The 14,241-nt window shown below is 52.8% G+C and overlaps 1 protein-coding gene across 1 annotated transcript in view; it reads right to left on the bottom strand.

The window, feature by feature from the left end:
- Positions 1-14,241, bottom strand: part of LOC128978530 (acid-sensing ion channel 2) — a 718,961-nt gene that overhangs the window by 76,050 nt on the left and 628,670 nt on the right. The window contains exon 2 of the mRNA XM_054396471.1: positions 5,441-5,591. Coding sequence (XP_054252446.1) covers positions 5,441-5,591 — 151 coding nt within the window. The remainder of the gene's footprint in view (positions 1-5,440; positions 5,592-14,241) is intronic.

Here is a 14,241-nt window from a genome sequence, read left to right as displayed (position 1 = left end):
GGGGGTGCTCATGGACAAGCAACTGAATAGGAGCCAGCAGTGTGCCCAAGAAAGCCAAAGGCATCCTGGCTGGGATCAGAAATGATTTGTCCAGCAGGAGCAGGGAGGTGACTGTCCCCTGGGACTCAGCTCTGGTGAGGCCACACCTTGAGTACTGAGTCCAGTTTTGGGCACCTCAATGCAAGAGAGATGTGGAGGTGCTGGAGCCAGTGTAGAGGAGGGCAAGGAAGCTGGGAAGGGCCTGGAGAATGAATCTGATGAGGAGTGACTGAAGGAGCTGGGGATGTGTAGTTTGGAAATGAGAAGGCTCAGGGGAGACCTCATTGATGTCTACAACTACCTGAAAGGAGGTTGTGGAGAGGTTGGTGCTGGTCTCTTCTCACAGGTAATTAGTGATAGAACAAGAATGGCCTCAAGCTGCCATTGGGTAGGTTTGGACTGAACAGTGGGAAGAAGTTTTTCCCAGCAAGAGTGGTCAGGCACTGGAATGAGCTGCCCAGGGAGGTGGAGGAGTCACCAACCCTGGAGGTGCTTCAAGGTGGTTTGGATGTGGTGCTTGGGGCCATGGTTTAGGGGTGACCCTTGTAGAGCAGGGTTCTGGGTTGGACTTGGTGATCCTGAGGCTCTTTTCCAACCTGAATGTTTCTGTGAATCTGTGAGATCAGCCCTACAACCACCAGAGCCACAACTCCTCCGGGACAACGAGGCTCTGAGGATCCCAGAGTGCAGCAGGAAAGGTCTCACAGGGTGCCCTGGCCATGGCTGGGGTGGGCAGGCAGTGAACTGGGCTGGAGGGATGTTAGGGTGGCTGTTTATGGGCCAGACCCTTGCAGCAAGCACAAGCCAAGGCCACCACAATGCACATTTCTCCCTGCAGTGATGAAGGTTGCTTTGTCTTCATCCTTCCTGAAGCACAACACCAAGTCTGAGACAGCAGCTGGGTGGGGAGGCTCTGGGAAAAGTTGGGTTAAACACAGGGACAGCCATCTGGGAAAGGAAATGGTTTGAGCAGCAATGTCTGAGGGATGCTGAGGAAGTTGGAAACTGGAGAGAAAAGGTCAACCACACAAATCCAGTTGCCTAAGAGGCAATTAAAATAGCTGCTGGGTGCTGGATGGTCCCTGGGAAAATGGAGCAGCAAAGCCCAGTCCATAGGAACATCTGAAGAGTTAAAGAGTGAATGGAACAGTCCAGGTAGAAATGGAGAGATTGACTCACTGGGAATCATAGAATGTTAGAGGTTGGAAAGGACCTCCAGAGATCATCCAGTCCAACCCCACTGCCAAAGCAGAATCACCCAGGGCAGGTCACACAGGAAAGTGTCCACGTGGGTGTTGAAAGTCTCCAGAGAAGGAGACTCCACAACCTCCCTGTGCAGCCTGCTCCAGGGCTCTGTGACCCTCACACTGCAGAAGTTCCTCCTCATGCTGAGGTGGAACCTCCTGTGCTGGAGTTTCTATCCATTGCTCCTTGTCCTATCCCAGGGTGCAACTGAACAGAGGGGTTGGAAGGGAGATCTCTGGAGATCATTGACTCCAACCCCTCTGCCAAAGCAGCATCACCCAGGGCAGGTCACACAGCAATCCATCCAGATGGGGCTTGAAAGTCTGCAGAGAAGGAGACTCCACAACCTCTCTGGGCAGCCTGCTCCAGGCCTCCAGCACCCTCACCACAAAGAATTTTTTTTTTTTCATGTTGAGGTGGAACCTCCTGGGTTCCAGCTTGTCCCTGTTGTTCCTTGTCCTATCAGTGGGCACCACCACAAAGAGCCTGGCCCCTTCATCCTGACCCCCAACCCCTCAGATGTTTACAGATGTTAGTAAGATTCCCTCTCAGCCTTCTCTTCTCAAAACTAAAGAGCTCCAAACTCAGCTCCTCCCATCCTGGAGCTATCCCCATGGCTGGACCTCCCCAGGGCTTGGGCACTGCCAACACGAAGATCTCAGCCCATGCCCATCCCCATCCCTCTGCACAGGAAGGGTTGAAGTTCACTGCTAAGAGCTGCTTGTCCTTGAGAAAGCTTCCTGCAGGAGAGCCAAGTCTGTGCAGTCCCAGTGGTGGCAGCTGAGGAGATTTAATTCCAAACACATTTACATTATTATGCAAATATTTGGAAATCATCAACTCCTTCACCTACCTACTAAGAGCTGAGTTAAGTGTTGCCATGGGAACAGCAACTATTAACCACTACAGTTAATATTTTTATTCTGGTAGTGTCCAGAGAGCTCAATGAAGACGGAAGACAGCTTGTGGAAGGTGCTGTCTGAACGTGGAGGAGGAAAGAGTCCCTTGTTGAAAGGCAAAGATTAATGTTTGATGAGCTTCCAAGTCAAGCACCAGTTCTACCTGGACCTGTAAGAACGTGGCCAAATTTGCAGGGAATGAGTCCAAGAAGCTTCCCCTACAGCACTCAGCCAAATCAAGAGCCCTGTTTGCATGATTCTGCCTTCCATCAGAGAATTGTTGCACTTGGAAAAGGCCTCCAAGATCATCCAAGTCCAACCATCAACCCAACACCACCATGACCACTAAACCATGGCCCCAAGAGCCACGGCCACAGGTTTCTTGAACACCTCCAAGTTTGCTGAGGACACCAAGCTGGGAGGCTTGGCTGATACAGCTGAAGGCTGTGTGGCCTTCCAGAGTGACCTGGACAGACTGAGAGCTGGGCACAGAGGAACCAAAGGAGGTTCAACAAGGACAAGTGCAGAGTCCTGCAGCTGGGGAGGAAGAATAAACTGCAGCAGGACAGGTTGGGAGGGGATCTGCTGGAGAGCAGCCCCAAGGAGAGGGACCTGGGAGTGCTGGTGGGCAGCAAGTTCTGCATGGGACAGCAATGTGCCCTGGGGGCCAAGAAGACCAATGGGGTCCTGGGGGCATACAGGAGTGTGGCCAGCAGAGCCAGGGAGGTTCTCCTCCCCCTCTGCTCTGCCCTGCTGAGACCTCATCTTGAGTACTGTGTTCAGTTTTGGGCTCCCCAGTGTAGGATGGACAGGGACCTGCTGGGGAGGGTCCTGCAGAGGCTAGGAGGATGATTAGGGACTGGAGCACTGCCTGGTGAGGAGAAGCTGAGGGACTTGGGGCTGTTCAGTCTGGAAAAGAGAAGACTCAGAGGGGATTTAATAAATGGTTATAAATATCTGAGGGCTGGGGGTCAGGAGGGAGGGGACAGGGACAGGCTCTGCTCACTTGCTCCCTGGGATAGGACAAGGAGCAATGGATGTAAGCTGCAGCACAGGAGGTTCCACCTCAACATGAGGAGGAACTTCTGCACTGTAAGGGTCACAGAGCCCTGGAGCAGGCTGCCCAGAGAGGTTGTGGAGTCTCCTTCTCTGGAGATGTTCAAGTCCTGTCTGGATGTGTTCCTCTGTGCCCTGTGCTGGATTCTATGCTCCTGCTCTGGCAGGGGGGTTGGACTGGATGATCTCTTTGGGTCCCTTCCAACCTCTGACATCCTGTGATCCAGGGATGGGGACTCCACCACCTCCCAGAGCAGCCTATTCCAACCCCTGACCACTCTTGCAGCAAAGAAATTTTTCCTAATCTCCAACCTAACCCTCTCCTGGCACAATTTCAGGCTATTTGCTCTCCTTGTATCACCTGAGACTAAGGAGAAGAGAGTCTCACAGCATTTCCTGGGCAGGTAGAGACTTTATCAACCAGCACAATTCAGCCCCACAACATCAGGGGGACACAAGGATCCTTCCCTGAGCCTCTCATCTTCAGCTGAGTACAAACTGAAGTTAAACATGAATGAGATTAGCAGTGGTGAGGTCATGAAAGGGCAAGACATCAGCAGGGGAAATCTTGAAAACCCAAGGGGTACACTGTTCCTTTCCACATGTGGTCAAAAGTCAAGTCTGGACCCCAAAGACTCTAGAACCCACAAAGGTTTTTGAATAAAAAGGAACGAAATTAATGCATTTGGGGTTGGTTTTCTTCCTCCCTCAGCTTTCAAGAACCACAGCCTCCAAGCTTCAAGCACCTCTGCCACATGCAAGCTGTCTGAGGAGACTGGCCAGAGCAAAAGCTGCCATCTCACCTAACCCCTGGCTGCTGGTGATGCTCATGGACATGGAGGCAGCAGACTGGAAACCTCCTCCCCACCACCACAGACCTTCCTGCCCAGATTCCCTGTCAGGTGGCAAAAGCCAGACCTGGCTGATCCTTTTCCCTCATCTTTTGTCCTCCCATCTTACTTCCCCACTTGCCTTTTTCTTTTTTTTCTTGCCTCTTGTCTAAGGAGGGTCTGCTCTACCCATCCAAGACCAATCCACCTTTCCCAGCAGACAGAGAATCACAGGTCTAAAAGGCAACACATTTTGGGTTGGGTTCCTCCTCAAGTGTCTCCAAAAGGCAACACCAAAACCAAAGCCTAAAGTGAGAATGGTGTGACACAAGGTCTGTGTCACCATAGGGAACCTCAGAGGGACCCCAAAGCCAACTAGGTTGAATAGACAGAGCTGTCCAAGTCTCCTACCACACCATCAATGCCCCCACAAAGTCCCTCAGGGCAGCCTGTAAGTGATAAAGCATCAAAGGTAGAAACATGGAATCATTAAAGCTGGAACCACAGAATGGGTTGGGTTGGAAAGGACCTCAAAGCTCAGCCAGTTCCAACTCCCTGTCCATGGGCAGGGACACCTCCCACCAGCCCAGTGTGCTCAAGGCCTCATCCAGCCTGGAACTGAACACCTCCAGGGAGGGGACAGCCACAGCCTCCCTGGGCAACCTGTGCCAGTGTCTCCCCAGCCTCACTCTCAAGAATTTCTTCCCAATCTCCAGTCTCAATCTCCCCTCTCCCAGCTCAAAGCCATTGTCCCTCATCCTGTCACTCCCAGCTCTTGTCCAAAGTCCCTCCCCAGCTCTCCTGGAGCCCTTCAGGTACTGGAAGGCTGCTCTGAGGTCTCCCTGGAGCCTTCTCTTCTCCAGGCTGCACAGCCCCAACTCTCTCAGCCTGTCCCCATAGGGGAGGTTCTCCAGCCCTCTGAGCATCTTTGTGGCCTCCTCTGGACCTGCTCCAATGCTTTCATGTCCTTCTTATGCTGGGTGTCCAGAACTGGATGGGGTAGGATGGGATGGGATGGGACAGGATGGGGTGGGATAGGATGGGATGGAATGGGATGGGATGGAATGGGATGGGATGGAATGGGATGGGATAGGATGGGTTTGGTTCAGATGGGATGGGATAGAATGGGATAGGACGGGATGGGATGGGATGAGACAGGATGGGATTGGATGAGATGGGACGGGACGGAATGGGATGGAATGGGACGGGACGGAATGGGATGGAATTAGATGGCATGGGATGGAATGAGATGGAATGGGATGGAATGAGATGGGATTGGATGAGATGGGATGGAATGGGATGGGACGGGATGATCTTTGCAGCACAGTCTCCAGCACACACATGTTCTCAGGAGCAAAGAGAAGGTCTTACCTGTCTCTCCCCATATGGGCAAATACTCATCCTGCTGTATGTCCAGCATGATCTCCAGCCCATTGCCTGTCCCACCCTTCACCGTGGTAAGCAGAGGTCGTCCTTCTTCTCCTGAGTTGAACATGTAGCATTTCCCATACTTTGTAAACACCTGGAAGCAGAGCAGAGGAGAGGAATCATTGCAGCCTCCCCCTATCATCAATGCCTCTTCCAAATCAAAGGCAGCTGAGAAACCCTCTGCAGCTGGAAGGGAAATGCCCACAGCTAACTCTAATCAAATCATTTAGTGTTCTGTGTTCTCCTTACAGCAAATGAAGGATGGGAGAGAAGAAGGGAAAGCAGATTTAGAGCAGTGAACAAATGTATTCAGCAGCTCACCAGAGTCACATCATGTTAAGTCCTTGGGAAGCACAGGGACAGGCTGTGATTGAGCTTGGAATAAAATACAGCAAATTCCCTGCCTTTGTGTCAGGCAGCTCAGCCCTGCCCTGCTGTGTGCTCATGGCTGCAGACCTGGAGCTGGGATCATCTAGCTGCAGGCTACAGGAGTTGAGGCTGTTCAGCCTGGAGAAGAGAAGGCTCCAGGCAGACCTTAGAGCAACCTTCCAGTACCTGAAGGGGCTGCAGGAGAGCTGGGGAGGAACTTTTGACAAAGGCTTGGAGTCACAGGATGAGGGACAATGGCTTTGAGCTGGAAGAGGGGAGATTGAGACTGGAGATGAGGAAGAAATTCTTGAGAGTGAGGGTGAGGAGAGACTGGCACAGGTTGCCCAGGGAGGTTGTGGCTGTCCCCTCCCTGGAGATGTTCAATCATAGAATGGGTTGGGTTGGAAGGGACCTCCAAAGGTCATCTAGTCCAGCCCCTTTACAGTGAGCAGGGACATCCTCCACTAGATCAGGCTGCTCAGAGCCTTGCCAAGGCTCCCCTTGAGTATTTCCAGGGATGGAGCCTCAGCTACCTCCAGGGACAGCCAGTTTCAGTGTTCCATCACCCTCCTGGTGCAGAACTTGATCCAATCCAAATCTCCTCTTCTCTAATTTCAACCCATTGCTCCTCATCCTATCACTGCAGGCCTCTGCAAACAGTCCCTCTCCAGCCTTCTTGTAGTCCCCCACCCCTTCAGCTACTGGAAGGCTGCTGTTAGGTCTCCCTGACAAGATGAACAACCTCAGCTTGTCCTCACAGGAGAGGTGTTCCATCTCCCTCATCATTTTCGTGGCCCTCCTCTGCTGCAGAAAGAAAGTGGATCTGAAAATAAAATAAGGGATGGGGGGAGAAGCAAAAATGGATGGAATGGTTTGTGTTTGGGGAGTGGTGCAGGGCACACACTGGGAAAGAAATGAAGTTGATTACAGGGGAGGAAATGTCAGGTTGGATGTGGCCTTGTGCAACCTGGGCTGGTGGGAGGTGTCCATACCCATGGCAGGGGGGTTGGAACAGGCTGAACTTTAAGGTCCCTTTCAACCTAAACCTTTCTGATTCTGTGTTCAGGTTTAAAAAGCCCCAACTGGAGCAAATAAAAAGACTGCAGAGAATATGAAGAGTTTGCAGAGAGGGGGGGAAAAAAAAAAAGAAAAGAAAGAAGAAAGAAAGATGGAAAATGCCCTTTAAAAAAGATTTCACATCCAAGTGAAAATCCCATTTTAATACTTGACTGACCTATTAAACCATTCAAGCTGGAAAGATAGAGCTGAACAGCAGTAAGCCTGTGTTAGCAGCCAGTGCCTTGGAGATGGCTTTTCCCAGATAGGCTTTGAAGGTAGCAGTCAAAAAAAATTCTAATTAGGATGGCTGAAAATGCAGCAAAAGAAGCAAAACCCAGGGAGTGAGAACCAGGGGCAAGCAGAGGAGCTTGGGAGAGTAAATGCTGAGTAAGGGCTGAGCTGTTGATGGACCTGGAGCAGTCTTTAGCCAAGTAAATCCTGGGGATTTTGTGGACCTTTCTAGAGGACTCTTTGCCAGCTGGAGAAAACTGAAGAGTCAGTTCTGCAGTTCAGGGCCTGGTTAGCCACCAAACAAGATCTGAAGTGCCAGCAGCCAGGGCTGGCTGCAGCTCCATGGCTGGGACCCCAATCCCAGAGAAAGAAGTAATATGGTGAGAAGGAAGGGAGGTTCCCCAGTCCCAGAAAAAGAACTCAAATGGTGAGAAGGAAGGGAGGTTCCCCAATCCCAGAGGAAGAACTCAGATGGTGAGAAGGAAGGGAGGTTCCCCAGTCCCAGAGGAAGAAATCAGATGGTGAGAAGGAAGGGAGGTTCCCCAGTCCCAGAGAAAGAACTCAGATGGTGAGAAGGAAAGGAGGTTCCCCTATCCCAGAGGAAGAAATCAGATGGTGAGAAGGAAAGGAGGTTCCCCTATCCCAGAGGAAGAAATCAGATGGTGAGAAGCAAGGGAGGTTCCCCAATCCCAGAGGAAGAAATCAGATGGTGAGAAGGAAAGGAGGTTCCCCTATCCCAGAGAAAGAAATCAGATGGTGAGAAGCAAGGGAGGTTCCTTGTAGCCCTCTGTTGGACCCTCTCCAGCAGGTCCCTGTCCATCCTACACTGGGGAGCCCAAAACTGAACACAGTACTCAAGATGAGGTCTCAGCAGGGCAGAGCAGAGGGGGAGGAGAACCTCCTTGGCTCTGCTGGCCACACTCCTCTGTATGCCCCCAGGACCCCATTGGTCTTCTTGGCCCTCAGGGCACGTTGCTGTCCCATGCAGAACTTGCTGCCCACCAGCACTCCCAGGTCCCTCTCCTTGGGGCTGCTCTCCAGCAGATCCCCTCCCAACCTGTACTGGTTAGGATGGACTAGGAGACCAAGAGAGCAAACCAGCTGGGGAGAAGACTCAAAAGGTAGACTTGATTCAGGGCTTTTTATTCCTTAGGACCAGCTTGAGTCCAATTCCATGCACTTGGTGCCCATTTGGGCTGGGGTTTATCTTCTCACTAAGTGTCATCCACGAGGAGTTGAGCCCAAGGTAGCTTCTCAGTGCAAATCAAAGCACCGCAGGGGAGGACAGGTGGTGGATCCACCCCCAAAGCACACTCCTGATCCAGCCAAACCCCATGGAGATGCCTCCAGTTGAGGTCTGAGCCAGCTGCATGCTGCTCACCTCCAGCAGCTCTCACTGGGAGAGCACCACCAGGTCTAAGAGGGCCTATGCAAAGCAGAGAGGTCAAAGTGAGGATGAAGAAAGGAGAGCTTCTCCCTGCAGGGTGAGGGTGCTTGGAGGAACCTTCTGGGAAAAGCAGCTGTGAGCCATGAACCATGAGAAGTGCCAGTGCTCAAGCAGTGACCTGAGATGCCTTCAGGCAGTCTTCTGCTAGGCTCAGCCCTGCTCCCAGGCAGCAAGGAGCCACAAATACATCAACCAAACCAAGCCAACCAACCAAGAAAGACCCCAAAAAAGGAGGAGGAAGAAGGAAAGGAAGAAAGTCCCTCACTGCCTGCTGCTAGAGACCTCCCTAGAGGACCCTGAAGAAGCCACTTTGAAGGCTTCTTGACAGCTCCTGCACCACAAACCCAGCAGTCACCACCCTACTGTACACAACATGGCACACAGCCCCCAGCAGCTTCTCCTCTCCACACATCCCAGCCCCCTTGCTGCCCCTTTGAGCACAGATGAGGTGTTCAGCCTCAGCTTGCTTTCACAGTGATGAAGGCTTTGAGGCCATCAGCCTCAGGAGGGACTGGGGGGAGAACTCAGTGGGCATCAGGGAAAGCCCTGCAGGGTTCATTTTGCCTCCACAGCTCAGCTCCCATGGGATGTCCTTGACCTTCTGCCTCAGACCTTGTAGATATGGCACTTCAGGACAAGGTTTAATGGCCATGGTGGTGGTAGGTCCATGGTTGGACTTCATAATCTTAGAGATCATAGAGAATTCTATGATTCTATGACTGGGCAGGCTCCTTCCACCTCCTCCACCAGGAGAAATCCTCATCTGGAGTAGTGGGTCCAGTTCTGGGCTCCCCAGTTCAAGGACAGGGAAGTGCTGGAGTGGGTACAGCAAAGGGCTAGGAAGGTGATTAGGGGATGAGAAACTCTCTTAGGAGGAAAAGCTGAGGGATTTGGGGGGTTTAGCCTGGAGAAGAGCAGCCTGAGGGGGGATCTCATCACTGCTGATCAATAAATACTTCAGGGGAGGGCATCAGGAGGATGGGGCCAGGTTTTTTTTTTCAGTGATGCCCAGGGACAGGACAAGGGCTAAGAGAAACTTGAACATAGGAAGTTCCACCTAAACATGAGGAGAAACTTCTTTACTTTGAAAACTTCTTTACTTTTATTGTGGCCTTCCAGGATCTGAAGGGGGCTCCAAGAAAGCTGGGGAGGGACTTCTTTTTAGGCTATCAGGGAGTGACAGGACTGGGGGGAATGGAATAAAGCTGGAAGTGGGGAGATTCAGACTGGATGTGAGGAAGAAGTTCTTCCCCATGAGAGTGGTGAGAGCCTGGAATGGGTTGTGCAGGGAGGTGGTTGAGGCTCCATCCCTGGAGGTGTTTGCAGCCAGGCTGGATGAGGCTCTGGCCAGCCTGCTGTAGTGTGAGGTGTCCCTGCCCATGGCAGGGGGGTTGGAACTGGCTGAGCCTTGTGGTCCCTTCCAACCCTGACTGATTCTAGGATTCTATGATTTGAGGGAGGCAGAGCCCTGGAGCAGGCTGCTCAGAGGTAGTGGAGTCTCCTTCTCTGGAGTCACCCCAAACCCACCTGGACACCATCCTGTGCAACCTGCCCTAGGTGACCCTGTTCTGGCAGGGCAGTTGGACTGGATGATCTCCAGAGGTTCCTTCTCACTCCTACCATTCAGTGATCCTGGGACAGTCCCCACCCAAGCCATACAAAAATGGATGTGGCATCCCCATAGGGAACATCTCCCTGCATGTACCCGAGGCAGGCTGAGCTCTGCTGCTCAATGCACAACCACAGTGGCAATGGACACTCACAGGTTGTCCCCTTTTGAGACCCTCGGGCACAGTGTTCTCCACCTTCCCTGGAGCAGCTGGAGCAGGCAGTTTGTAACAGCACTTCAAAAGACATTGCTAAGTTGAAATGTTCAGATGAAGGCATTTCAGCTGAGGTTAAATCACAGAATCACTGAGTGTTAGGGGTTGGAAGGGACCTCTGGAGCTCATCCAGTCCAACCCCTCTGCCAGAGCAGGATCACCCAGGGCAGGGCACACAGAACACATCCAGCTGGGGTTGGAAAGTCTGCAGAGAAGGAGACTCCACAACCTCTCTGGGCAGCCTGCTCCAGGCCTCCAGCACCCTCACAGGGACAAAGTTTTCCCTTCCCTTCCTCCTCTGCTCCAGCTTGCCCCCAGTGCCCCTTGTGCTGTCCTTGGATATCCCTGAGCAGAGCCTGGCTCCAGCCCTGCACATCTTTGACACCCTCAAGCTCCTCTGCTCCAAGCAGCCTCAGCTCCCTCAGCCTGGCCTCACAGGAGATGTTCCACTGCCTGCAGCAGCTCTGGGGCTCTGTGCTGGACTCTCTCAAGCAGTTCCCTGAGGTCCTTCTTGAACTGAGAGGCCCAGAACTGGACACAATATTCCAGATGTGGCCTCACCAGGGCAGATGGAGTGAAGAACCTTATGACTAACCTAACAATGAGTATCCTGTGCAATTGAGCAGAAGAGAAGTACCTCAAAAAGCCCCAAAGAGAAGACAAGCACCACCCAGAGCGTTGGGACACGTCCTGCTTGTGTGTCAAATCAGCAGCCCAAAGCAGAAAGGTCCTGAGGAAGCAAGCAAGGCTGAGCAGAGGAGGGGAATCAAAGCTATTTCACAGTTTATAACCAGCAAACACAGGACAGATCTGTGATAAATTATCCTTTCAGAAGGGAGCAAAAGGCTGGTAAAAGGGAGTAATTGGAGGGCTGTGAATTACTTTTGCAGATGCAGACAAAGGCTCAGGCTGGAGCTCACTGCCAAGGCAAGACATTAGCTGTCAGATTAAGGCACTAACCACTGGAGAGTGCAAATTAGGAACCTCACAATCATTTTCTCCTCACTTCTGGTACACAGAACTTCAGACACACATCATCCCATCAAGCTATGGACAACAAAGCAAAGGAAAAAAAAAAGATGAAGAAGGGACTTTCCTGACAGATCCAACCTGGAGAAGTCCAGGGAGACTTTAGAGCAGCCTTCCAGTACCTGCAGAGGCTGCAGGAGAGCTGGGGAGGGACTTGGACAAGGGCTGGGAATGACAGGATGAGGGACAATGGCTTTGAGCAGGGAGAAGGGAGATTGAATGTGGAGATGAGGAAGAAATTCTTGAGAGTGAGGCTGGGGAGACACTGGCACAGGTTGCCCAGGGAGGCTGTGGCTGCCTCCTGCCTGGAGGTGTTCAAGGCCAGGCTGGATGAGGCCTTGAGCAAGCTGGGCTGGGGGGAGGTGTCCCTGCCCATGGCAGGGGGTTGGAGCTGGATGAACTTTGAGGTCCCTTCCAACCCAACCCATTCTGTGAATCTATGAATCCATGAACAGAGATGGGTTTGGGGAGGAATCCACAGGAGATGATGGATAAAGGATCCTCTTTAGGAGGGAAGAAGCTCTTATTGTTGGCTTTTTGGCAGAGTGACACATTCCACTCACACCATTCCTGGAGGTGTTTAAAGATTGGCAGAGATGTGGTGCTGAGGGATGTGGTTAAGCAGCAGACTTGGTAGAGTTGGAGAGGGCTTGGACTCTTAAAGGTCTTTTCCAACCAAAAGGATTCCATGCCTCTCTGATTCCCACAGCTCCCAGCTCTCCCCTGGCACCTGCTGAGCTGCTGGTGGCACTGAGCCATGTCATCACTTCACTGGAGGTGTGAGGAGCAGCATGGTCCAGCTGGCTCCATGCAAGCACATCACATCTGTCCATTTGTTCAGGCCCTGGCAGGAGGCAGCAGAACAGTACTCAAAATGAAATGAGGGCTGCAAAGAGCAAATGGGAAAGGGATGGCTACAATCAACAGGTTTCTGAAGTGTCAGATCCCAGGGGGAAGATCTCCTTCCAAAGGAGAAGGAGGCTGTGGTGACAGCTTGGGGAGGAGGCAGCTCACAGCTAAGGGGCAGAAAGCCTTCATCTGCCTTCCAAGGGGAAGCACAGGGGGACAGAAGGAATCAAGTTGCTGTTCCATGCAGAGAGGGACGGGAGCCTCACCGAGGCTGTGGTGGAGAGGTCGCTGTAGCCCAGTGCTACAAAGACACTGGGGGAATACCCAGTACCCCCCATATGGAATAGGGAAAACCAAGTCCTGGGCTGCAATCAAGAGGAGTGTGACCAGCACAAGGGAGATGCTTCTGCTCCTCTGCTCTGCACTGGTGAGACCTCACCTGCAGCACTCATCCCAGTTCTGCCTATGCCCTCCCCAGCATAAGAAGGAGATGGAACTGTTGGGGCCGGTCCAGAGGGCTGGAGAACTTTCAGTATGGGGACAGGCTGGGAGAGTTGGGGCTGTTCAGCCTGAAGAAGAGAAGGCTCCAGGGAGATCTCAGAGCAGCCTTCCAGTACCTGAAGGGCTCTAGGAGAGCTGGGGAGAGACTTTGGACAAGGGCTGGGAGTGCCAGGATGAGGGACAATGGCTTTGAGCTGGAGGAGGGGAGACTGAGACTGGAGCTTAGGGAGAAAATCTTTCCAGTGAGGATGGGGAGACAGTGGAACAGGTTGCCCAGGGAGGCTGTGGCTGTCCCCTCCCTGGAGGTGCTCAAGGCCAGGCTGGATGAGGCCTTGAGCAAGCTGGGCTGGAGGGAGGTGTCCCTGCCCATGGCAGGGGGTTGGAACTGGCTGAGCTTTGAGGTCCCTTCCAACCCACCCCACTCTGTGACTCTCTGAATACAAACAACTCCCAGACCCTGTACTGAAGGGGCACTTGCTCTGCCACCCTCCAGAGACCACAAGGCACAGCAGAGCTCCTTCCAACCTCAACCTCAAGCAGGAGGGAAACCGCCACGCAGGTGACATTCTGTCGGTATCTCCTCCTCCTCCTCCTCCTCCTCCTCCTCCAAGGCTGGCTGTGGATATCTCTTTAAAGCCATGTGTGCTTCATGTTATTGGAGACCTGGCACAGCAGGGCTGTCAGACAAGCACAACACTCTCCATCCTTCAAGGTGTCAGCTTTAATCTCGCTGCTGAGAAGAGTAATGAGGAGGGAGCTGCGGCAAGCAGAGCCCTAAACGCCGTCAGAGCTGTGTTTACAAGGACAGGGCTTTCCTCTCGGCCTCCAGGACTGAGACATCCCAGGGGGGCTTGTCAAGCCTCCCTGCAAGGCCCTGAGGCAGGGAGATGTGCCACTGAAATCAGCCTGCTGCCTGCCCACACCGCTCTGGGCATGGCTGGGGGAGCGGCAGGGATGTCAGCTCCGGTTTGATACCAGGCTGCTGCCGTGGAAGAAGAAGTTATCGAGGTCCTGGGCAGCACCCAAGGCTAAAAGAGTCTGGTGCTGGCATTAATGTTCCTTCTTCTACAAACTAGCAGCAGCCAGCAGCCCCAGAGTGATCATCTGCCACTGCTGCCAAGCTGCACAGCACCTGCCCTGCACAGACCTCTGCCCGCAGAGCCAGGTTTGGGCACTGCACAGGACCCACTCCTCTTTTAGTCTGTTTAATTGACAGGATGCCACCAAATGCCAGCCCATGGATGCCATCAAATGCCAGCCCATGGATCCCATCAAATGCCACCCTATGGATCCCACTAACTGCCACCCTATGGATCCCATCAAATGCCAGCCCATGGATCACATCAAGTGCCACCCTATGGATCCCATCCAATGCCACCCTATGGATGCCATCAAATGCCAGCCCATGGATGCCATCAAATGCCAGCCCATGGATG

The sequence above is a fragment of the Indicator indicator genome, chromosome 37 (assembly GCF_027791375.1).
Source record: "Indicator indicator isolate 239-I01 chromosome 37, UM_Iind_1.1, whole genome shotgun sequence".
NCBI classification, from domain to species: domain Eukaryota; kingdom Metazoa; phylum Chordata; class Aves; order Piciformes; family Indicatoridae; genus Indicator; species Indicator indicator.
The sequence above is the reverse complement of the archived record's forward strand: the minus strand, read 5'-3'. Positions and strand labels throughout refer to the sequence as shown.